Genomic DNA, 25,044 nt, shown 5'->3' with positions numbered 1-25,044 from the left:
GTAAATATATTATTTTATATTTTAAAAAATTATATAAATAAAAATATTATATAATTTAAAATTCTATAAAAAATCATTATTTTTAAATTATTATAAACAATTTAAAAATAATAATTTAAAAATGATAATTTATTAGTAATTATTTTTTATGGGTCATCAATTGTTAACTACTAATACCAAACATATGATCGAGACAACTTTTAACTGCTAATTAAATTTTTATCAGACACTTATAACTTGGTTGTAAATTTTATGTTCAAAACATCCGTCAAATATATGGATGAACTAATTAAACACCCTCTTGCAGTCTTTGTTTACTATCAGATTTTTGCACCATAGTTTTAATATTTTAATAATAAATTACTATGTTAAGTATTTTAAATAACTTTTTACGAAAATAATAAAATATTTTGCATAAATTATTGAAAAAAAAAATTTAACTTTAGAAGAATATGAAATGTACTTAATTTCTAATAATAAAATGCGTGAATAAAAGATTGAAAAAAAAAATTTTTGAAAACTTATTTCTAGTCCCTGAATTATGTCTCCGTCTAACTCTTTAGTCCTATCGGAAAAATGATATATTTTTTTTATTAATTGTATATAAAAGATCGGAATATCCTTATTATATGGATCCACATTAGCATTTTTAATTACATGTAAAAGGATAAATTAATGAATTATGTAAAAATTCAGGACCTGAAATAATTTTTCCAAATTCTTTTTACCAATACGAAAACTTTTTGGATAATTCAAATAAAAAAATTCCAGAATACTCACGTGCCGTATATTTGAGGCAGGCACAACCCAAGCCGCTCACAACAATTCCTAATTCCTACTTAAAACCATAAAACCCTAACCCCATAACTCCCTTTCGCGCTCTTTCGGCCGCCGCCACTGCCGCATCGTCAGTAACAGAAAAAATGGCCGGCGGCAAGATTAAGAAAGAGAAGCCGAAGCCTTCAAGAGCACCGTCAAATCACTACCAAGGAGGAATATCTTTCCATAAATCAAAGGGACAACATATCCTCAAGAACCCCTTACTGGTAGATACCATAGTGCAAAAATCGGGAATCAAAAGTACCGATGTTATTCTCGAGATTGGTCCCGGTACCGGTAATCTCACCAAGAAGCTTCTAGAAGTCGGGAAAATGGTGATTGCTGTTGAGATCGACTCTCGTATGGTGCTCGAGCTGCAGCGCCGGTTTCAAGGCACCCCCTTTTCTAATAGATTGAAGGTAATGATTTTTTTTTTCTTTTTTAATATTGCACTGTACGTTAATTGGTTGCTCAGAAAATTCTTGAATTCAAATGAAAAAAGACATTGACTTTATTTGTTTTCTTTTAACATATGAAAAAATTCACTTGGTTATGTGATCCAGTTATTTTCTAACTTTTGGTCAATTGTCTGTTTAGTATAGAATTTTGGTTATTCAGCAACTAGTTTTTTTTGTCTCTCATGGAAATTGAGAGCTGAATTGGAATGCTTACGGTACTACAGTACTATTATTTCTCTTAAGATGTGCTTTGATATTTAATCATAGTAATATTGCTTCAGCAACCAATTTAAGCATGCATTGTAAAGGGAAAGAGGCCTTCTGCATAATACAATTGAACAATGAATTAAAACTAATAATTTAGATGCAATCCTGGTTTTGACAGGTTATTCAGGGTGATGTGCTTAAGACTGATCTTCCCTATTTTGATATATGCGTGGCCAACATCCCTTATCAAATTTCCTCTCCTCTTACATTCAAATTACTGAATCATCAACCTTCTTTCCGGTGTGCCATTATAATGTTCCAAAGGGAATTTGCAATGAGACTTGTTGCCCAACCCGGTGACACTCTGTATTGCCGTCTATCTGTGAATACCCAACTCTATGCTAGGGTCAACCATCTCCTCAAAGTTGGAAAGAACAATTTTAGGCCTCCACCTAAGGTGGATTCCTCCGTAGTTCGGATTGAGCCTAGAAAACCACTCCCGAAAGTGAATCCCAAAGAATGGGATGGGTTCATACGAATTTGTTTCATCCGAAAGAACAAGACTCTTGGTGCCATTTTCAGGATGAAAAATGTCTTGTCTATGTTGGAAAAGAACTACAAGACCCTACAGGCAATACAGACTTCTCAAAATGGTTCCTTGGAAGGTACTGATGCCCAGATGGATATTTCTGGACTAGGGGATCATAAGGAAGATCATAGCATGGACTTGGATAACGGAACAGATGATGAAATGGAGGTGGAGGATGGTGATACTGATGTGGAGGTGTCTGAGTTCAAAGAAAAAGTTTTAGCTGTGTTGAAAGAGAGAAACTTTTATGAGAAGAGGTCCTCTAAACTCACACAAGAGGAGTTCTTATACCTGCTTTCTCGGTTCAATATGGCTGGCATACATTTTTCATAATCATTTGAGGTCGAGTCTCAGCTGTTACATTTTACTTTTATTTTCTTACTTTAATTCTATTTTGATAAAGTTTTGCCAATTTTGTTTTCCTTTGATCGAAACATTTTCAGTATGTACTATACCTTAATTCAATAGAAGAAATCCATTATGTTGATTATTTGTTGTTATTGCTATTATTATCTTTTGAATTGTTAAAAACGGTGAAAAGCTAGATACTGGTGGTGTTCTATCAAATTCTTTAAGTGGATGAATCTCTACCGACCCTCCAGGATGTATTAAAGGATGCAAAGCAAAGCGTAGAGGCTTGCAAATGGCAGGCTTTTTCCTAAAAATTATTTGCATTCATTCTCTATTTCTATTATCCTCCCATATGGTTACAGCTTTACAGGTCAGTGGAAGCCTATCATAGTAAGCAAGCAAATTGCATGCGTAAATTCCTGTTATAAAACCCCATAGTTACACTCATAATCTTTTTGTAATTGTATTTAGATACTATAAAATTGATCATCAGTTTTTTTAAATTTTTCATTCACTTTTTTTATATTTCTTTTTCATACACACAGCTTTTTTTTTAAACAAAAAAAAAATATATTCTTGAACTAGATCTCATTTGGTTCACTGTAAAAGATGTACTTCATATAAATAGCTATTCCAAGCTAACACATCTGTATTTTAAAATTTGGTTGAATTTTAAAATATATAATAATTTATTATATATAATAAATATTTTAAATTTATAAAACATAAATGTTATGAAGAGTAAAGAATATGTCTTTTATTTTGTGGAATAACTATTTTATATATTCATATTTCATTTTCCGAACTAAAAAAAGGGACTCAAATTTAGAAAAATTTCAATTTAGAGGTGACAATTGTAATTTTAGCAATTTGAGGGTTCATCGTTGTTAATTTCAGAAAAGACATTGGCCGCTAAAGAAATATATCTTATTTATTTATTGAAATAACAAAAGAATTATCCGCCGTCCTGCTTCTAACAGTCGAGAGCTCCTCTGCCTTGAGTTTCCAGCTCCCTCATTCTCGGTCAGTTCTTCCTATTTCTCTTCTGTTTGAATTTATTTAATCTTTTTCATTTTTGGGATAAAAATATGTTTATTCTTTGGTTGCGATTCGTTTGAATAACGATACACTAGGCTTAAAGATGACAAGGTACTCAGATCAACGATATTGAAATTTCTTTAATTGAGAGTTTTCTTGCCACAATTGGCATTTTCATAGTCTTTAACCCAATTCTCTAGCAAATGATCTCAGCTTCTTCTTTTCCGGTTGCAAGTGCGACCTTTTATTACCAGTACAATCCTTTACATTGTAGGAGTTGTATGGATTATTTAAATTTGCTCTTTCTATGGAAGACAGGAAATGTGATTATATTTATTGTTTGAAGCTCTTGCATTGGAGGTGTAAGCATCCTTACCCAAAGCCCTAAGCTTGTCAGTTCTACTTCTTTGATAGTCTGATGGTTTCTATCTTTTAATGGCTTTTGCCAAACCTTTGCTTGATTTCAAAGGTATAAAGGTGTTTCTTTCATTTGTACAATTCTTGCATATGTCTGTGAAACATAGCCAGGAGTAGAATGATGAATTGCAGTTTGGGTTTCTAATTTATATATTTGAACATATGTTCGATCCTTTAAAAGTCAAATTAGATATAGGAAGAGGAAAAAAAAAAAGCTATAGGCTTTGTATGGTTATACCAATAACTGCTCAAACTCTAATCTCAATTTTAACTGTTCAAAATGCGCAGGCACTCCACGATTGCAATGGAGGCTCACGTTCATGTGCCTCGTGTCAAAGCTACGCTTAAACTTGGGTCAGAGATATACTCTGTTGATGCAAGTCAGGGCAGTACCATCTCTGAGGAATTGGTTTGTATGAAAGAGAAAAGCATGGGTATATTGAAAGAATTCATCACCAAACATAATGTTCCAAACGATGTTCCTGATGAAATGGCAGAAAGCTCTTCGGAAGATGATGAAGAAATCCAAGAGAAGCCTCATGTTAAATCAAAGAAAACAAAACTTACTTGAGGCTCCCTTGTTTTGGTCAAATCTGTAACATCCATGGAAAGCTTCTTTATTTTTCAAATGACTTAAGCAAAATATCAGGAGTAAGATTTTAGGCTGTTCTGCTGCATATCCCTTGTAGCTTTTACTTTTCTTGATCTTATATTAATATGTAATGTGATTACAATTAGACTATCGCCATTTGTGCTGCAATTCTAGTTTTCTGCGGATGCTTTACACAGACTCTCTCTCTCTCTCTCTCTCTCTCTCTCTCTCTCTCTCTATATGACATAGCAGTCTAGTTTTCTGCAACTCTAGAACAATGCATAAAGAAAAAGGCACCAACATAGCAGTTTCTTATATCAATCCTTCTAGAAATCAGCAAGTTTTACCTATTCAATTAATGGACTTGAATTGAGGGAAAAACTTGCATAAAGTAGCATATACTAGTTGCATATGCTATACTACAAAACTTCTACAAAAGATTACTGTGTATAGATGTTTTTTAACTAAAGACTACTCCTATAGCTAGCATATGCAAAAAGAAGCAAAAATAGATAAATGAATGAATGAATACAAAACAGATATAATAGTAATATGCGCCAAAGGATGTCTTTATTTGTTATTTATGCATCTAATGGCTTCAAGCAAAGGTTCCCTCTCTAGCGGTTTGTGCAGACAAAAGTCCATTCCGGCATCCTTAGCCTTCTTGCCTTCATCACCTGAAGTATGTGCTGTTAATGCTATAATGGGAATATGAATGTCATAAGACGCCTCCTCCTTTCTTATTTGTCTCGTTGCTTCATACCCGTTCATCATTGGCATCTGTTACAATAAAACACAAGAGGTTAGGAAACAATGTGTAGAATTTATATTTAGTTTATTCAATAATGCATTTTAACTTGGAAAACTATTCATCATAGATGAGGTAGCAATAATACATATAATCTCTACCTCACAGTCCATTAATATATAATCATATGGAGGCATGGAGTAAGTTGTATTTCTCCTTTGGCCTTGTAAACCGATAATGACTAGCTCCACAGCTTCCTCTCCATTTTGACAGAGCTCAACAGATGCACCAAGCCGCGAAAGATTAGTCATGGCTATCTTGCGTAAGAATGGATTATCTTCAGCAACCAAGAATCTTAATCCACATAAGGCTTTGTCGCTGCTGCTTTGGTTACTGTATTCTTCTTCTATCTCTGAGGATCCGACTAAATACTTCGATTTCTTGTGTTTCTCTCTCCTTGAGCTACCTTCAGCAGCCATGTTCCCTTTGCAGGGTGATTTTCCAGTAGACAGGGGAATCACTGCTTCTTTTTGGCTATGTGAATGCGTTGCAGATGACGGTGCAGGATTTTCAACAGCTTTTTCACGTCTAATGCTACGTTCTTTCTCAGGTTTAGCTGATGAAACCCCATTTTGCAAATTACCCCCAAATTCAGGTAGAAGTCTAATTACCCGAAACAAGCGAGAGCCATGAAATGGTTTTAGCAAAATGTCATCATCTTCAAGGCCTTCGGGGTTTATGTTCCGCATAGTTGGCTTATCTAACCAAACAACTTTGCAAGAAGCTCGGTGAAGTCCTCTTTTAAATTCAGTTACAGCTGCAAAGAGTTGTTGAAATGGTCCTGCAGTAGCATCTATCACAAGCAATATAAAGCTTGAAGCACCTCTAACAATAATGCTTCTACTTCTATTAGAAGGCAGTCCTTGTTCCATCCCATCCAGAGCACTTAGAGGAATATCTTTCCGTCTACTGCTAGAAATTTCACTCCTCGAACCAGAATCTGATTTTCCTGAAGAGCTGTAAGGCGAAACATTCTGCTTCTGTTTTATCTTTGTCAGAGTAGAATGAAGGCTTTTCCATTTATTTACAGCTGATACTTTTATCCCTAACCTCTCCATAAATTTCTGCACAATCTTTTGCCTCTCTGCATTTTGAATCAAGAGAACAACATGAGATTCATCACTCCTGGGACTAGAACCGAGAATGGATAATCGAGGACTAGAATTGCGGATAGGTAGGCTAGGAGCAAGAGCTCTAACAGTTAGCCCTAAATCTTGATTTGTGCTGTCAGATACGGAAATATTTCTTATTTCAATGTCACCCCTTGTGTTGCTAGCCAAAGAAGTGCTCCCAGCTGTTGTAATAAGAAAAATATTGAACCTGAAGCAAGTTCCCTTTTTATTATTCTCTTTATCAATAATTGCTATCTCTCCACCCATTAAACGAACCTGAGACAGAATTAGAAACATTAGATCAAAGTGTATTATTATGTGATTAAATATAATATAGAAAACAAAACCAAGTGCATACCAAAGACTGAACAATGCCAAGCCCTAAGCCGGTGCCTTCTTGCCCAAAAGCTGTTTCTTTAACCTGAACAAAATTTTCAAAGACTGATTTTTGCTTCTCTTTAGGAATTCCTTTACCTGTATCGTCTACCTCAAACAGAAACTCTAAACAGTTTGGATTTTTCTTCACTGAATTCATTTCTTCTACGTCATTATTACTTTCTTTGTTCTCAGTAAACCAGCCAAAACAATATTTCCACGAACCACTCCTATTAGAAGCAATTATCTTATTCTCTAAACTGGGTTTTTGTGCCCATGCTCGAACTGTTACATGCCCTTCAGAAGTATACTTAACAGCATTGCTAAGTAAATTACAGAGAACCTGCTTCAGCTTTCCCCTATCACCTTTTACGCGAGAAAATCTAGTAAGAGATCCATCACATGGATCCAAAACAACTTCTACTCCTTTTCTCATACCAACAGGATGAAACAAATCAACTGCATCTTCAATAAGGTTGGCTAAATCAAATTCTTCCGATTCGACTTGCATCTTTCCAGCTTCAATTTTGCTTGTATCGAGAATAGAGTTCAATAAACCTGAGACAGAAAAATCATTTAGTATTCTAAAGCTGCTACCCATTAGTCCTGATATAACTTCTTTTCTTTGACAATTTTGTTTGATGATTAGGCTCTGACTATAATCAATTGACAGTGAGCTTACCTACTAGGTCTTTTGCACAGTCATCCATTTGTTGTAAATTCATCTCTAAATCAGAACCTGGAGACACTTCTTCATAGCTGATCTGTATCAACCCAGTAATGCCTGCTAGAGCAGCACGAATATCGTGGCTCGCGCTAGCAAATATAAGACTTTTGTTCATACTCTTCCTCTCTGCTTGTTGAGTTGCTTCCATTTGTTTTATTAATGCAGAACACAGGTGTATCTCTCTAGTTGCAGCCCTAACCATTAACAACACAAAACTAAGAATAGAAATGAAGACTGCAACGATCATTACCATCAATAGAATGAGAGCAATTTTTGTACTCCTGTGGACGGCAGCCATTAATCCATAGTATGGGAAAGCCAATGCATATACCTGAAATTCAAATATAGTTAAGACATAATTATGTAAAAATTAGACTAATTAGAGAATTGATTTGCTAATTTATTCACTAATCGGATCGATTCAATCAGTTTAATAAAAAATCATTCAAATAACATTAAAATTTTAGAATTATACCGATTGGACTCCCATAATTTCGAGCGGAGAACAGTAAATCCTATACTTTGTTTCTCCAATTCTCAAGACGGAAGGTCTTCGCATGCTACTGTTAGCCATGCATGAAACAACTCCAACATTATCTGTTTGGTCACCACTTGATTTCTTTAAGTTGAAAGAAACTGATTTTCCAGTTACCACCATTTGAGTGTCTGGTAGACCATCTTTAAGCACATCTCCACGTTGTGTAGCCAAGAACAAGCTCCCATCCAAAAGATCGATACCATGAAAGAAATTAATCAATTCTTTAACTGATAACCCTAAAGAGAGAACCCCTTTTCCATGTATACTAAAAGAATTAAGGAATAAAAGGTCTTGACCGCTGCTCCATTGATTTCCTATTGAAGCATACCCATTAGCGCTATTTAAGGCTTCTTGAATCCAACTTGCATTAACCATGATATAAAACTGACATTCGATGGCATCTCCGTACAGTTTTCCTGTGTCTTCGTCTGCCAGTTGCTTATACCAAATGTATTTCATAGACTCATTTGACTTGGAAGAATACATAGCAAAAATCTTATCGTTATCGCGATAATAAGCGAATAATGAGCCTTCTAATCCAATATATGATACTTGCAGTACGTGTGGAATTGTTGAAAATGCTTGAAATAATATTGGAGCTACCTACAAGACGATATTAAAATAAATAACTCAAAAAATTAAATAAATCATAATAAACCTTTAGAAATACAGAGATTATTGACGGAAATTCAAACCAATTGCTTAATCTGATACAGAAGGAATAATAACCAACCTTAAGATTGATGTCAAACCGCGAGAGATCAGTTCCATTGAGGGATGAACTGAGAATTCTAGACAAATTTGTTGCAGATGAGTTTATTGGATGCAGCAATTTAGCAGTATTGTCAATTTTAGAAAGCAATCCAAGTCGAAAAGTGTGAGCATTATCATCAACCTTGAATTTCATATGTTGAATGACCTTATACCACCACGTGATTGCTATACTGGGAAGCAGCAAAACTCCAATTGTCTACGTGAAAGCTTATAAGCATGATTAGTTTTGTTAATGAGAGAAAGTAATCGTTTCAAATGCAATTAAACATAACAACAACAACGGTTTCAGCTGGATAGGATTGACTATATATATTTATTCAAATGCAATTAAATAAATACTGATAATAATATAAGTTTTTTTATTTTAATGACATAGTCTCTAACATTATTTTCCTTCTAAAAGAATGAAATAAAATAAACAAAGTTATATATATATAAACGAACACAACTTCAAGTAGTATTACTCACTAGAAGGATGAAGATGAAAAGAGGCCGCCATGCTACAACTGAGTTGAGCTTCATTGAACCTTTGAGTTGGAAACAGATAAATTAAGGTTAATATATTTTCTTCATTTGTTTCTTCCTTTTTTTTTTTCTTCGCTTTGAAAGGAAAGTATTTCTTTGAAGATATGATATTAGGTTTTACGAGAAAATTTATTTAAACTGTGTTTCTATATGGGAAAGTCAAATCTAATTGCGATTTTTTTTTACAATTTTATTTAAGGAAGTCAAATATATAGAATATATATTTATATATAATTGAATTCTCTCCAATACTGAAAATAATGTTCACGTTTTTTCTTAAAAAAAAAAAAAAGAAAAAGAATATTCATGTTTACTCTTTTTAAGTTTTTTTTTTTTTTTTTTTTTTTCCAATTTAGCTAACCTAGCTCTTTCCAATATATGTATAACTTCTTTCCGTTCTTGAAAAAGCAAAAGCATTATTTATTTATTTATTATGATTAATTTATTATTGTTATCGTATGTGAACAAAACAATGTAAAAAGGCTTTGTGAATTTATCTCCATAAATCGAAGTAATTTTTAACTAATTTTTAATATTACAATTAAATTAATAATGAAAATTGAACCATTTGAAAAATATTTTCTAAAGAAAACATTTACCTGAAAAACGTTTTTCAAAGACAAGTTATCAAGAAAAAAAATAAAGCCTCAGTATATAGATATATAGTAAATTGTATATGCATGTAAATATGTCGATAAAAAACAAGGAAATCATTTTATATATAAAGGAGAAACATATAGAGTTTTCGCTTTATGCTCTCAATATATTGACATTTGCTTCCATCTTACTTGTGAGCTTTTCATTTTTTTTATTCTCTTTTCTCCCATCATTTATTTTTTAATGGTGATTTGCATTTTATAAGTTATAAAATTCAATTATGGCATGTGAAAATTAATTGTTTTTGGTTATATTTTTATGTATTTTAAAATTGAAAAAAAAAACTATGCTTAATAAAAATTACCAACTTTCTGAAAACATCTCTCTCTAATTCAACACCGTTTGATCAATTAAAAATTAATCCATTTAAAATTTTTTCTCTCTATTAATCAATTTTTAATTAATTTTCTAAATTAAATTTAACTTAATTTATCTCTTTTTCTCAATGAAATTTTATGAATTTTATGTTACACGTATATATAAAACACCTACTGAGATTTGCGACTTACATATTCAAACCTCAATCTAATTTAACTACATTTTTAAGAATCAAATATGCATCTCTCATTTGAAAACAAGTCCTCATTTTGTTATTCAGGGCCATCAACATATCTGTATAAAATATTTTTCTACCTTCTTTAATAATTTTATGTTGCATATATGGTTTTTGGTGTTCTTTATTATTAATTCTTTATAAGTTGTATCTGTATGTGTTTTTCTTTTTTCTCATCTTTTTGTGATATATATATGACTTTTAATATTCAATCTCATCGACATATCTCTATCATTCTCTATCATCCTTATTAGTTTTGTGTTCCACACGTACCTCATTGTTTATGAGTTTTATCAGTTTCATAGTAATTTATCAATATCTATAATTATCACCATATGTATTTATTTAGTTTATATGTGTTTATAAATAATAAAATAAAATATATATTATATAGTCGTGCGAAGTGTGAGTATCGCTTAGTTACTAATAATATATTATAAGCATTTAGTTTCTCTTTTAAAGCATGTTGAAAAAAATTCTAGAATAATATGGAGTTTGTGATACTCAAATTTTGATAATTAATAAGGGTAACACGTGTATAAACATAATATTCCTTTTCCTTTTTATAAGTTTTCTATATCCATATTTGATTTATTTATATATGATCTAATCATTTTTTTCGATAATTGATAGAAAAATTATTTTTGTTTAAAAAATATTACAAATATGCTACCTAATACTAGGTACAAAAAAAAATTATATGACTATTAATTAAGAAACAGTTAAAGAGTTTTATAACTAGTATATATATATATATATATATATATATATATATATTGTAAGACATACTACGAAACAAGGTTATCTATTAAAATGCTACAATGTAAGTAATAAAATATATTTACTCCAAAAGAAAAAAAATGCAATGTCAAATTTTCCTTTTAATTTGTATTTGTTACTTGATTTAGATTATATGTTACTTATTTTTGTTTTTTTTCCTGTTCTTGATTTAAAGAGGCAAATTAAACAACATGGAAGATAAATTTTATTAAAAAATAAAAGAAAATACCAAAAATAAAATAGAAAAGAAAGGATAAATCTTAACTTAAGAGATTAGAGAGAGAACCTTGTTGATTGAGTTTCAAATCCTTTTGAAAAGAGTCCTCCAGAGGCACTTTCTTATAACAAGCCATGCAAGTGTGAAGGTTAGTTTCAATGGCTACCCAATCAAGCTGACAGGAAAAAATACGTACAGTGGTGTGTCACAACTTACTCGATTCAGGCCGCTGATTTAGGCGTTAATATCCCAATTCAAGACATTCCTGTAAGCTGCACTAACATCCTAGTATCGTTGTCAAATACGAATACTTTCCTACAGCTATCAGTTCTTTTAAAGCGACATTAACAGTTTCAAATTTTTGATCTAATTTTGAATATAATACCAGCAATAGTAGAACATAATAGATAGAAAGTGTACAGGTTTCGTGTTCTTTCAGAGGTTGACTCGCTAGCTGGAGGTGTTATCTTGACAGCGGAGGATCAGGCTGCCATTATTATCTGAAATTGGTTTTGGTTCTGGTTTTGAAAGAAGAAAAAGAAATGGGATTTGATCAGAGGAATGTTATATGGCAAATAATCTATTGAAATCCAAGTGGATTCTGTGTTAAATGAAAATCGCAGCAAAAGAATATACTTCTAATGACATTGATGAACTTACCATTCCTGGGGGATAATAGTGTTTGATCCCACTGAGTCTCTGATCATTTATACACGCTGTGTTTTCTCTTGAATTTTTGACTTGCTAGCTAATCATTAGTAATTTTAATTGCGTTGTCTTTCTAATTCAATATCATAAAGGTAATTACTCAGCAATTTATTTTATATTAATTTTTAGTGAAATGAGAAAATTATAATTAAGAAAAAAATAAATAAGTTTTTATGATGAATCGTTCGATACTCTTATTCTTGATACTTTTATTCTTTTGAGTGAGAGTATTAGTATAATTTTTACTCGGAAAACAAAAAGAGTAAAATAGAAATAAATGATAATTTTTCTTTAATTGGCAAATAATCAATTGGATTCATACATAGTCCATACAGGTATTTTCCATATAGGAAGAATGCAGTGAAATTTAACCGTCCAAACCAACAAATCTGAAACGATGTGCTTCAATGTTGATTTGATTGAACTGAACTGAGGAGTTTGCTGCTATATATTTAAATAAATTTTTTCTACATTTTAAAAAATGGGTTTTATTTGTATCTTAATTAATTAAGGAAAAGTAAAGGTACGGATTTATTATTTAAAAAAAAAAATTCTTTTGTAACGACGAAAGAAATTTTCCTTGTCATTTGAACAAAAAATTTAGTTTAGATAGCATTTCTTTTTCGTTAGTAATCAAGCAAACAGCACCACTCCAAATTATCCAAATGGCATCAAGCCATCAGCTCAGTAAAGGATCAAACTGTTTATTATGCTTGCCACAAAACGCGCAGACACATAATTATCAGTAACAAAACCGACTCTGCAGATAATAATGATAGGAAATTCAACTAAACGTCCATAAAATGTCAGCCACGAACAATATGTACATTAACTCTCAAATACTTTCAGAAACAAACATATTACAATCCAAACCAAATACCTACAGGAAGAAAGTTACACTAGTCAAAACACCAACTCAATTATAGCTTCTAATAATCAAAATCTCTTCTCTTAAATTTCTTCTTCATCATCTCAGCCCAACTTGCAAGAACATTAGAAACTTCATCCTTGCCGGCGAACTTCATCTTTTGGGCCAACTCCTCCAGTATATCAGGCTTCCCAACTCTAGAGAAATCGGCTACAAATTTCGTGTAGTCAAGATGTGGAGCTTTCATTCCTTTATTTAACATCTCCTCCAAGTATTTACAAGCTTCACCTGATCTTCCCTGGCTTATAAGCCCCCCAATGAAAACAGTGTACGAGTTATCATCAAGGCAACACCCTCTCCCAATCATCTCATCCCAAACTTGTCGACCCATTTCATAGTTCCCTGTCTGAAAGTAGGATTTCAAGATCATGTTATAAGTGTGAATTGTAGGTACATTTCCACTTTGAAGCATCTTATTGTATATTATCAGGGCATCGTCTGGCCTTTTTCGACTAGTCATCAACTTGATAAGGGCATTGTAGGTTTGCCCGTCAGGAGGGCAACCCTTTTCTTTCATCTCCTTCAACAAGTCATAAACCATATCCATTCTCTTCTGTTTTCCAAACCCTGTAATCAAACAGGTATAAACTGCACGATCTGGCTTACACCCGGAATCAATCATCTCATCAAAATATTCCATTGCCTCTTCCATCTTCGATTGCTTGCCTAGATGCCGAATCAAAATTGTATAGCTTTGAACATCAGGTGATGGACCCTTGGCCTTCATTACCATAAAAAACTTAACAGCATCAGACATCTTCTTACTCCTTAGTAACCCTTCAAGCATAATATTATGTGCAACAATGTCAGGCTTAAATCCCTTATCAATCATCTCATTCCAAATCCTTCCTGCCTCCATCAAATTCTTCACTTTGCACCAACCATTAAGCAACACTGTGTAAGTCTTCAAATTTGGCGTAAACCTACCTATCAACTTTCCAAAAAGGACTTCCGCTTCTTTTCCAAGCTTGGACCTTCCAAGACTGTCGAGTAAGGAATTGATAGTCTCAACCCCTACTTTATACTTGTGCTTCTTCATTAACTCAAATATCGCAACAGCCTTTTTCCTCTCCTTTGCAACAGCAAAAGCTCTCATTGCTATTGAAAATGTTTCCATTGTCAAAAGCCCTTTCTCACCTATTTCTTCCAGCATTGATATCATAGTCTCAAACTGTCTAGTCTTTGCGAGTATACTCATCATTGAATTGTAAGTCCTCGAATCATGGGCAAAACCCTGCTTTTGCCCGGCCCAACAGAAAAACCGGAATGCTGGTTTTCTTGCATGACGGAACCTTTCCAATACGTCTATGACCAGATCTTGCGATAAATTGATGCCACATTCATCAAGAACTGCCTCCATGTTGCGATCTAAGGCAAACAATTCATCGATCACCTTGCATACCCTATTGACCTCCACAGGATCCGCACTTGACTTGACATTTCCACCTCCATTATCATTTTCAAAGATATCACTATCATTATTACCATCACTTTCAGCATCAGAATCAGCTCCACCGCCGGTGAAGCAAGAAAATCCCCTAGAAGTTAACTCAGAAAATTTTCCTTGTACATAAAAAGACGACAATAGCGAAGTTTCAATATTGATAATAAATCTTGATTTTGTAGCTAGTGACAATTTTTCTTGTAGATAATCGAGTGGAGAGGAGTGTGGCAAAATAAATGGAACTTGACAATAAGAATGATAGAGACTACGATGAGAAGAAGAATAAAACAAACGAGACCAGGGCAGAGAGCTACAACCAGGAAGGCACACTTGCTCTCCTCTACACCGTTTTCCTGCGCCTCTCTCTTGGAGATAGAAAAGCTTCTCGGCGGAGTAGATTTGGCCATGGAAACTTGATTGCGTTTGGGATTGGAGACAGCGATGAAGCAGAATGGAAAAATCGCCTGGCCTTTTTAGAGAGAAAAACATTTGGCAGCCATTAAAAGTAGTGAATAAAAGCAAAAGCAGTCGAATTATAAAGGGAGAGCTTTGAGACTGGTGCGGCGATGGCGGCAGTGGCAAGTCGAGACAGGTGTACCACAGCACCGGTTGATGCGACTCGGGCAGGTGTAACTAACGGTAAGGTTGTTGCTGGGTTCGGCTCAGAAATGGACAGATCTTACTGGGCCTAACTTGATGCAACTTCGGCCCCATTACATATTTTGCCCAGGCCTAGGGCCTGACCCACTCAAAATAACTAAACAAAACTCTCTAGATAATGGACCCAAATTCCCGCCAAAGAACGCCGATCGAAACACTTGCCGGGAATGTCCACTAAATTCCCGCCAGATTCCATGTTAGAGTTGAAGCCTAAAGCTACTTCTTTCAATCTCTCTGCTTCAGTTGTTTAGTCTCTCCAGTGACCAGGATTATATCAAAACTTTTCAGTCTCATTTCTTTCTCTCTGTACACCTTTTCACTTAATTTTATTCTTCTGGCGGCATTCTCTCGAAACAGCAGAAATGGCGCCGTCGCGTAGATCGAGTAACGGTAGATCACCGCTGGTCAATGCACAGCGCCAAATCACCTCTTTCTTCTCTAAAACAACCTCTCCTTCTCCATCTCCTGCTTCCACACGCTCCAAAGAACAAAACCCCAAATCTAACCCGAACCCTAAGCCTAAATCTCCAAGCCCTAGCAAGAGCCCTAGCCCTAGTACTCCTTCTCCTCTACAGTCCAATACCAGAAAACCACTCCTAGTCATTGGCCAAAGCCCCTCTCCTTCTCCCTCAACACCTGCAACCACCGGTCAGTCGTACGGCAAAGAGGTGGTGGACAAGAGGATTAAGGTTTACTGGCCGTTGGATAAGAGCTGGTACGAGGGTTGCGTTAAATCTTATGATGAGGATTCCGGTAAGCATTTGGTTCAATATGATGATTTTGAAGAGGAGGTGTTGGATTTGGGGAAGGAGAAAATCGAATGGGTTGAAGAAATTGCGAAGAAATTTAAAAGGTTGCGTAGGGGTTCTTTGGCTTTCGGGAAGACAGTGATTGAAGATGAGGAGATGAAGGATGTTGGTGATGATGAAGAGGATAATGCTGGTGGTGATGATTCTAGTGATGAAGATTGGGGAAAGAATGCGGAGAAGGGCGTCAGTGAGGATGAGGAGGATATAGATTTGGATGATGAGGAAGAAGAGGATGACGCAGAGGGTGGTAAGAAAGGAAAACAGGGTGGGAAGTGTGAATCGAGGAAAAGGAAGGCTGGTGGAGCTGCAAAAATGGATTCTGGGAAGAAGAGCAAGAGTAGTGGTGTTGGGAGCAAAGGAGAATTCAAGGTTTCAGTTGTGGAGCCTGTGAAGAATAAAGGCAGTAAGTTTTTCGCTTTTTTCTTTATTGTTTTGAGAGGGAGGGGTGTAGAAATTGTAGCTTAACCTGCAATATGAGCACAATGGATAAGCGAAGTCAATTATAAGACTGTGGTTTCTTGGATTGATTGCTAATACAGTAATACCGAAATTGATTCTGTGATACTTCCTCCTGTTAGTTCCTTAGTTTAAGAATGGATCAGTTTTAGGGTTTTTCAACCTCCTTAGACATGTTTTATTTTATATTTCTCGTGTCAGTGGCTGCCATCTGAATCAAAATCATGATTGATTCTTTTATTAGTTGCTGTGTTGATAAAAATCCGGAATAAGAACTGAGAATAATGTTTAAATATCATTCATTGTGAGTTTTAGCATGATTTGTTGCAGATGAGCCGTCTAATGGCATTGGTGATGCCTTGATGAGTGATGCATCAGAAAAGTTCAACTTGCGCGAATCTGAGAAGTTATGGTTTCTTGGAGCGTAAGTTCTATTCTCTCTTGAAGGTCTATTTGTTCATGTCTCTAATCACATATTTGAATAATACTGCATTGCAAAGAGAATGAGGTAACCCAACATTGCCTCTTTGTACATTGATGCTTTGCATGAGTATTTGAATGCACATATCCTAGTTCTTGCCATGAATGCAAACTCAATCTGTTCTTCAAATGATGTATAGTTTTCATCCCACTTGCTTACATGGCTTCTGAAACAGAGAACGGAGGGATGCAAAAAGGAGGCGTCCTGGAGATGCAGATTATGATCCAAGGACTCTATACTTGCCTCCAAATTTTGTAAAAAGCTTATCAGGTGGTCAGGTAAGAGCTTTCAAACAAGGAACTTAAAAGTAGTTAAGGTCTTTCATTTCAGTTTTCATTACTTTTCTTATGTGCAGAGACAATGGTGGGAGTTCAAATCAAAGCATATGGATAAAGTTTTGTTTTTCAAGGTATCCGCCCAAGTAAAATAAAGCTGTTTATACTTCATATTGTCAACTAAATATCAGTTTAATTAGTGCATTTAAATGATAATTATTTATTTGGTGGTGCAGATGGGTAAATTTTATGAGCTTTTTGAAATGGACGCGCATGTGGGAGCTAAGGAATTAAATTTGCAATATATGAAGGTATTTGGTTGTTTTAGGTGCCATGCTTATGGATTTTTGAATGTGCTAGCCTTGATTCCTTCTTGATTTTTATCTATTTCGTTTTGTTATTAGCTATGTAGTTTGGATATCTTATTGATTAGTTTATTAGATTCTTACCCTAAGTCAGTATTTGATTCCTATTCTGATTCTCAGGGAGAACAACCTCACTGTGGTTTTCCTGAGAGGAACTTCTCAATGAATGTCGAGAAACTAGCTAGAAAGGTTGGCCCATATGAATGTTCCTTTAGTTTTCTTTAATATCCTTATTTCACTCATATTTCTTCGGTTAACACATGTGGTACTCTGAGTAAGATTTCACTTGAGCTTTCTCGACAGAGCAGGGTTATCGAGTTCTGGTTGTAGAACAGACAGAAACACCTGAACAACTGGAGCTTCGTCGCAAAGAGAAAGGTTCTAAAGACAAGGTTTGTAAATATTTTATGAGACTTCTCAAATTATTTTGTTTACTGATACTTTTTTCTGCACGATTGGTTCCATGTCTGTCCTGAACCTGCCATAGTGCCATGTCCATGATCAAACATGTAGCCCTTATTGAGTCCATATCCAGCAAATACTGCAATTGTTTGAAAGTTAAACCAATAGCCAAGATGCCGATGTGCAATTGTACAAAATACCATTCTTTTAAGGGGAAAAAAGTATGCTGTAGCCAATTCTTTTGTGAATCTCTTATATCTTAAGTCCTGAGAAAACTTTTCCATCTCTGTTCAGGTTGTGAAACGTGAAATATGCGCAGTGGTTACAAAAGGAACATTAACCGAGGGAGAATTACTTACAGCAAGTCCTGATGCTTCTTACCTAATGGCAGTGACTGAAAGTTGTCAGAATTTGGAAAATCAATATTTGGAGCATTACTTTGGTATCTGTGTGGTTGATGTTGCTACTAACAGAATCTTTCTTGGTCAGGTGAATTAATTTTTTAAATAATTGTTTGGTGAATTAAGCAATGAATTTTTGATTATTGTTGATCCATAATTTATTTATACTAAATAGGACCTCATCTTTCCTGGGAGCCCTTTCATTTGATTGTGCTCTTTTGCCAGTTTGGAGATGATCTGGAGTGCAGTACATTGTGTTGTCTGCTATCTGAGCTGAGGCCAGTAGAAATCATAAAACCTGCAAAGGGTCTCAGTTCTGAAACTGAGAGAGTAATGCTGAGGCATACCAGAAATCCCTTGGTCAATGAGTTGATTCCCCGCTTGCAATTCTGGGATGCCGAGAAAACTATTCATGAAGTGAAGACCATCTACAAGCATATCAATGTTCAAGCAGCTTCTGAATTGTCAGACAAAACAGATACAAAAACAACAAATCTTCAAGACGGGTCAAGCTGCCTGCCAGAAATTTTGTCAGAGCTAGTAAATAAAAGAGAAAATGGCAGCTTAGCTCTTTCAGCACTTGGAGGCACACTGTATTATCTAAAACAGGCTTTTCTGGATGAGACGTTGCTCAGATTTGCAAAGTTTGAATCACTTCCATGCTCTGATTTTTGTAATGTTGCTCAAAAACCATACATGATTCTTGATGCTGCTGCCCTGGAGAACCTTGAGATCTTTGAGAATAGCAGAAATGGAGGCTCTTCAGGGTAAAACTGTTACATGCTAATAAATTGGTCAAATTTGATGTTTCCCTGAAACTTCTCTGAGGTATATTATATTTTTCTATGAAGGACATTATACGCGCAACTGAATCATTGTGTGACTGCATTTGGGAAGAGGTTGCTGAAAACATGGTTGGCAAGACCTTTATATCATTTGAGATCAATTAAGGACCGCCAGGATGCCATATCAGGTTTACGGGTAGGTTTCCGTTAGGTTTCGATTTTCTTGATTGGTAATGCTTTGGAAGGTTAATTATGTTTTAGTTTACATTTGGCTTTATGGATTTCAAATGGAGGCATGTGCTCTATTTTTTTTTTTTTTACTAAAGTAATTTGAATAAGATTTTAAATCGCTTCTTTTTTCGGCAAGTTTTTTGAGTTGATTAGGTTATGAATAAGAAAAAACTTTTAAGGATGAATTTTGAACATCTATAGAAGATACATGATTCATATACAATATCTAAGATTTGTTTCAAGGAATTGTGTCTTCCTCCTTGACAAGTCCATATATTTAATGATATAATTTTTGCTGAAAACTTGATTTCAGATGCTATCTTATTTCTTTTCATTTCCATTTGGAAGTTTAGATTTTTGTTAAAAATCTTGAGCTACAGATGGTTTAGCAGGATTTATGATATATAGTTTGATGATTTGTTCTAAGAAAAATGCCTAATTATCAAACTCATGCCATTTTGCATTTATGAAGTGCATGGGCTGCGTATAGAACCCAGAATTCAGTTAGTATCAGTGATCCCAAACCATCATGTGAATAATGCATGCCCCTTGTCTCTTCAATTTTCTTATTTAGGAAACAATCTTATTTCTTTGTTTCCTTTCCAAGTGCCTAGCAGTTGGAATAACCTATGTGCTTCCTCCTTTTGGTTTTATGCATGAAATTTTTACTTTTATATGTTCTCTCTAATCCTGGTAACCTTGCCTTTCGTGCATTCTGACATTGCGTCTGCTCTTTAGGGGGTAAATCAACCTATGGCGCAGGAATTTCGAAAAGGATTGTCCAGGCTTCCTGACATGGAGCGGTTGCTTGCACGCATTTTTGCTAGCAGGTATATTTGAGAAAGGAAAAGGACCATGCATCAATGTGAATTGTGAAGCACCCTTCTAATGATCACATGATAACTTTATTGCGTGTTTATTTTAATGGTGTGCAGTGAAGCTAATGGAAGAAATGCCAATAAAGTGATTTTCTACGAGGATGCAGCAAAAAAGCAGCTCCAGGAGTTCATATCTGCTCTACGTGGCTGTGAATTGATGGCCCAAGCATGTTCTTCACTTGGTGTTATTTTGCAAAATGTTGAGTCTACACAACTACACGATTTGTTAATGCCTGGTATAGTTGCTTTTAATGTTCTTCTATTATTTCACAATATGATGTTTGGCATCTCAATTTTGTTATCTGTCTGCAGGCAAAGGTCTTCCTGACACCCATTCAATCCTTAAGCATTTTAAGGATGCCTTTGATTGGGTAGAAGCCCACAATTCTGGTCGTATAATACCTCATAAAGGAGTCGATATGGAGTATGACTCTGCTTGTAAAAAAATTACGGAAATTGAGACTAGTTTGACAAAACACCTGAAGGAACAACGGAAGTTACTCGGAGACACCTCAGTAAGAAGTTTCCAGATACATTTTGGTTTTTTTTTTTTTCACACTCAACTTCTTTTAGTAGATAATGAAGTTCTGTCATCTTGTAACCTGTTACAGATCACTTACGTCACAGTTGGGAAGGAGGCATATCTATTAGAAGTTCCTGAACATCTGCGTGGGAGCATTCCTCGAGATTATGAGTTGCGTTCATCCAAAAAGGTAACTAGCTAATATATGACATATGGCCACTTTTGGAATTTTTTTCTTATCCCTGTAGAAAGGTGTGCCAACATATCACATTGTTGACCGTGTTGTGCTAATATTATCTTTTATTATTTGAAGAAAAGGAAAATCTTCCACTGTTTATTGACTTCTATTAATTTTTTCAAATATTTAATAAATGAAATTTTTGTTTGGAACCTCCAAAGCAGTTTTCTCTTCATGCTTGAAGTTTTAACGCTTAACCCTTTGTTTTCTTGGTTCCATGATGGGTCTGGTTACTCCATGTCTCTGCCCTAAATAAATATTAGATGTTTGATCAATTAATTTTTCGGTGCCATATCTTTCTCCTTTTATTTCTTCTAAAATCAGCTGTTAATACACGATATACATCTTACCACATTGAATTTTAATGTGCTAATTTAAGGTATGATATGTTCATATCTTGACATTTGGTTATCTTGCTTACTGTAACTTTGAAATTTAAGAAATCATATTTGCTGACTTTGAATCCAACTTCTGCTATGAGAATGATTTGCTGAGTTTAGAATTTCCTTTCTTGTCACTAACTTAAGCTAGAATTTCCTTTGTCTACCTGCTTCCTTCCACATGCAGGGCTTCTACAGGTATTGGACTCCAAATATTAAGAAGTTCTTAGGAGAGCTCACGCAAACTGAATCTGAAAAGGAGTCAACATTGAAGAGCATTTTGCAGAGATTGGTTAGGCGATTCTGTGAGCATCATGATAAGTGGAGACAACTGGTTTCTGCAACTGGAGGTTATACACCAACTCATTTTTTTTTAGTTTTACTTGATTTCAGAAAGTCTAGAAAGTGAAGATCTGAGATCTCCTTTCATGCGCTCTTTTCAGCCGTCTTTCCTATTGATTGGAGTTTCTTTATAAATGAGCTTGCCTGTGGTTCTCTCACTTCCTCTGCCACATACTCATGCACAAACAGACATGCAAACAAGCATGCTTGCTTTTGCTTCTGCATTCGATGAAAATGAAAAATGCAATCGTAATATCCAGTAAAAAGATCTCGCTAATAATAGTATTCAAGATTTTATCTTGCATCCTTGCCAATAATGTGTTTTCTGGACTAGGCATAAAGTCTATCTGAATGATTTGAAAGAAATCATCATTAGGATTGATGGTTATTCAATCAAACAACTTCTATTTAACTTGATATAATTTTAATTTGGTTGGCATGACTATCATGTTGCAGAACTTGATGTTCTGATCAGTCTGGCATTTGCTAGTGACTTCTACGAAGGACCAGTGTGCCGCCCAGTCATCCTAAGTTCAACAGCAAATGAGGTGCCATGCTTATCTGCAAAAAGTTTGGGGCACCCTGTTCTTAGAAGTGATTCTTTAGGCAAAGGTGCATTTGTACCCAACAACATTACTATCGGTGGTAATGGTGGTGCCAGCTTTGTCCTTCTCACTGGTCCTAATATGGGTGGGAAGTCTACTCTTCTCCGGCAAGTTTGTTTAGCTGTGATTCTGGCCCAGGTAAAATTTTGGTTTAGGTAATATATGTTGCCTTGTTTTTGCCCATATTTTTCAGCTTTTGTCCTTCCATAGGTCGGTGCTGATGTCCCTGCAGAGAGCTTTGAATTGTCACCTGTTGACCGAATATTTGTTCGTATGGGTGCTAAAGATCATATAATGGCAGGACAAAGTACATTTTTAACGGAGCTTTCAGAAACTGCATTGATGCTGGTAAGATTTCAATACTCATAGCTTTGCTACTCTGTAGAGCGATAGAAATATTGACATGCAAAAAGGTATACTTGGGGCTATCAGAAAAAGCCACAACCTGTTACTCCAACTAGTTCCATTTGACTGGCAATTTTATATTTGACCTGTGTGGTTTTTAACAGTCATCGGCTACCCGAAATTCACTGGTGGCACTGGATGAACTTGGACGTGGCACGTCAACATCAGATGGACAAGCCATAGCGTAGGTCCCAGTGACTGAGGATATTTGATATTTGCTCTCTCTTTGAGAAATTTACAATTTTAACCACTTCTCAAGATTTTAAATTCCTTTTAAATTATGTTGGGTTCTGTTATCCTAATTTCTCCTTTCTGGTTTTATCTGTCAGGGAATCAGTTCTTGAACATTTTATCCAGAAGGTCCAGTGTCGTGGAATGTTTTCTACTCATTATCATCGATTAGCTGTAGACTATCAGAAAAATCCTGAGGTAGCTTCCTCATTTTGGCCCCCTAAGATTATTTTTTAGTTTTCATTTTTTTTGTTTCTTTTCCCTCTAAAATATTTCATTAATACTACGAGTCCCTTGAGTTTTTAATTTTTCCTCAAATCTAAGCGGCTGCCTACCCACATCCCCCACCCCTTCCCCCCTCTCTTCTTTTTCTTTCTCCTCTCGTCTCTTCCCTTTACTTCCTCTACCATATTTTCCTTGACAAGATACACTATTCACTTTAAACAGAAATAGTATGCTGTATATGATAGCCCCTTACATTTACCCAAGGAAATTCTGTTCTTTCCCTCCTAAAATTACCAAATTTGGTCGCACCGCCTAAATCTCATCTTGTCTGCCCCTGCTCACAGTTTAGACTGATCAAGATTAATAATTGACCATTTCTCTAATCAATAATCAGAACTTCCTTGAAATGTTGACTGATATAATTTCTTTTATGTTTGGTACAGGTCTCTCTCTGCCACATGGCATGCCAAGTAGGAGATGGAGTTGGGGAAGTGGAAGAAGTTACATTTCTTTATAGATTGACACCTGGTGCATGCCCTAAAAGCTACGGTGTCAATGTAGCTAGACTGGCTGGTAAAGTTTTTGCCTCATTTATTGCATTTTTATCTGGAGTTTCCACACAGGATTGAATACCCTTGGTTTACGGTGCTTTGCTTCCAGTATTATTATTATTATTATTCAACACAGTAAAATTGGATATTTACCTGGGGAAGTATGCTGATGGGTGATGATTAAGTAGTTAGGGTCAAATTTCCAGGTTACTGAACAGAAAATGGCTTGTAATTGTTATCAGAAAATTTTAAAAAATGTGGCAAAAACCACCTGCTAACGATGCAATGAGATTCTATTTGCATTCTGTTGGTATATATTAGTATTCAAATTTGTTGGCAATGGTTTGAAGATAGGTGTTGAAGAATGAATTACAGTTCTTACTAGTAACTATTTCAGGACTCCCAGACTCTATACTTCAAAAAGCTGCTGCAAAGTCCAGAGAATTTGAGGCTGTTTACGGTAAACATATGAAGGGGTCTAAAGGAAATCTGACTATTCAAAGTAGTAATGAGATAGCAGTCTTCATCCAAAATTTAGTTGATTTCACTACAAATTTGAGTTGCCATAGATCCAAGAATACCGATATTGGCACTCTAGCTAAACTTCAGAATAGAGCAAGAGTACTTCTACAACAGAATTGAATTGATTTTGTCTTCCACATTTCAAGATTTGGTATTATGCCATCTACCGGCAGATTTTGTCAATACTGAGGTATGTAGAGAACTTGTATTTAGGCTTTTTGGGCATTGCTGATTTTTTTTCCCAGGAGCATTGCTTTCAAACTTTGGACTCATCTAATGATGTGGGTGGAAAAATTTGTAGCATGTAATTAAATTGGGTTTGACAATTAGGTCTGGGCCTATTTGGAATTGACATAGAAAATCACTTTTTAAGTTGGTTAACCAAATCTTTTGTATAGTAATTATATTCGCGAGCAAATATAAGAGTGTTTTTGTCTCAATCAAGTGGTGATGCTTCTGCCATTATTATGTATTGTTGATATGTCAATGAGGTGGGTTCAACCAACAAAGTGAAAGGTCGTTGGCTCCCATGTTTTGTAAAATGTCCTGATCATGCAAATGATTCATTCTGAAAGTGATTGTGTATGTACAAACACATTCGGCAAATGAATTATTCGTAATGGTGGTTTACTTAGTGGCCAGTTCTGCTGTTGAATTTTGCA

General features: G+C 35.0%; 5 protein-coding genes across 7 annotated transcripts; 3 read left to right on the top strand and 2 right to left on the bottom strand.

Annotated features, from left to right (window-relative positions):
- The first annotated feature begins 816 nt into the window (after window positions 1-816).
- Window positions 817-2,563, top strand: DIM1A (Ribosomal RNA adenine dimethylase family protein). The gene is made up of 2 exons (XM_012227494.4): window positions 817-1,238; window positions 1,663-2,563. Exons 1-2 carry the CDS (start codon window positions 924-926, stop codon window positions 2,404-2,406), a joined length of 1,059 nt encoding a protein of 352 aa, XP_012082884.1. The 5' UTR covers window positions 817-923; the 3' UTR covers window positions 2,407-2,563.
- A 727-nt stretch (window positions 2,564-3,290) lies between these two features.
- LOC119370978 (uncharacterized) lies at window positions 3,291-4,667 on the top strand. Of its 2 annotated transcripts, XM_089721106.1 has the most exons (3): window positions 3,382-3,447; window positions 3,781-3,931; window positions 4,168-4,667. In XM_089721106.1, the coding sequence occupies exon 3, from the start codon at window positions 4,184-4,186 to the stop codon at window positions 4,448-4,450; it is 267 nt and encodes an 88-aa protein (XP_089577232.1). In that variant the 5' UTR covers window positions 3,382-3,447; window positions 3,781-3,931; window positions 4,168-4,183; the 3' UTR covers window positions 4,451-4,667. The 2 variants fall into 2 exon arrangements, with proteins under 2 accessions (XP_089577231.1, XP_089577232.1); XM_089721105.1 differs by lacking the exon at window positions 3,781-3,931 and having other exon boundaries at window positions 3,291-3,447.
- A 124-nt stretch (window positions 4,668-4,791) lies between these two features.
- Window positions 4,792-8,953, bottom strand: CKI1 (Signal transduction histidine kinase). Its single transcript, XM_089721908.1, has 6 exons — window positions 8,765-8,953; window positions 7,969-8,634; window positions 7,449-7,824; window positions 6,750-7,324; window positions 5,381-6,667; window positions 4,792-5,251 (listed from the first exon to the last, which is right to left on the bottom strand). The coding sequence occupies exons 1-6, from the start codon at window positions 8,936-8,938 to the stop codon at window positions 5,042-5,044; spliced, it is 3,288 nt and encodes a 1,095-aa protein (XP_089578034.1). The 5' UTR covers window positions 8,939-8,953; the 3' UTR covers window positions 4,792-5,041.
- A 4,053-nt stretch (window positions 8,954-13,006) lies between these two features.
- On the bottom strand, window positions 13,007-15,251 carry LOC105642615 (uncharacterized). Its single transcript, XM_012227493.4, has one exon. It carries the CDS (start codon window positions 15,104-15,106, stop codon window positions 13,175-13,177), a length of 1,932 nt encoding a protein of 643 aa, XP_012082883.1. The 5' UTR covers window positions 15,107-15,251; the 3' UTR covers window positions 13,007-13,174.
- Window positions 15,252-15,405: 154 nt separating this feature from the next.
- MSH6 (MUTS homolog 6) lies at window positions 15,406-25,016 on the top strand. Of its 2 annotated transcripts, none has more exons than XM_089721142.1 (21): window positions 15,406-16,489; window positions 16,873-16,966; window positions 17,199-17,301; window positions 17,379-17,432; window positions 17,535-17,609; window positions 17,784-17,852; window positions 17,972-18,055; window positions 18,360-18,554; window positions 18,692-19,233; window positions 19,318-19,447; window positions 20,221-20,312; window positions 20,418-20,596; window positions 20,673-20,875; window positions 20,972-21,073; window positions 21,689-21,851; window positions 22,300-22,586; window positions 22,659-22,796; window positions 22,958-23,037; window positions 23,183-23,282; window positions 23,753-23,882; window positions 24,267-25,016. In XM_089721142.1, the coding sequence occupies exons 1-21, from the start codon at window positions 15,640-15,642 to the stop codon at window positions 24,500-24,502; spliced, it is 3,906 nt and encodes a 1,301-aa protein (XP_089577268.1). In that variant the 5' UTR covers window positions 15,406-15,639; the 3' UTR covers window positions 24,503-25,016. The 2 variants fall into 2 exon arrangements, with proteins under 2 accessions (XP_089577268.1, XP_012082881.1); XM_012227491.4 differs by having other exon boundaries at window positions 24,258-25,016.
- Window positions 25,017-25,044: the final 28 nt, after the last annotated feature.

This window comes from Jatropha curcas, chromosome 5, assembly GCF_041381405.1.
Source record: "Jatropha curcas cultivar XTBG-Jc1 chromosome 5, XTBG_Jcur_1.0, whole genome shotgun sequence".
Lineage (NCBI taxonomy): Eukaryota > Viridiplantae > Streptophyta > Magnoliopsida > Malpighiales > Euphorbiaceae > Jatropha > Jatropha curcas.
This window is presented reverse-complemented; position numbering and strand designations above follow the sequence as displayed.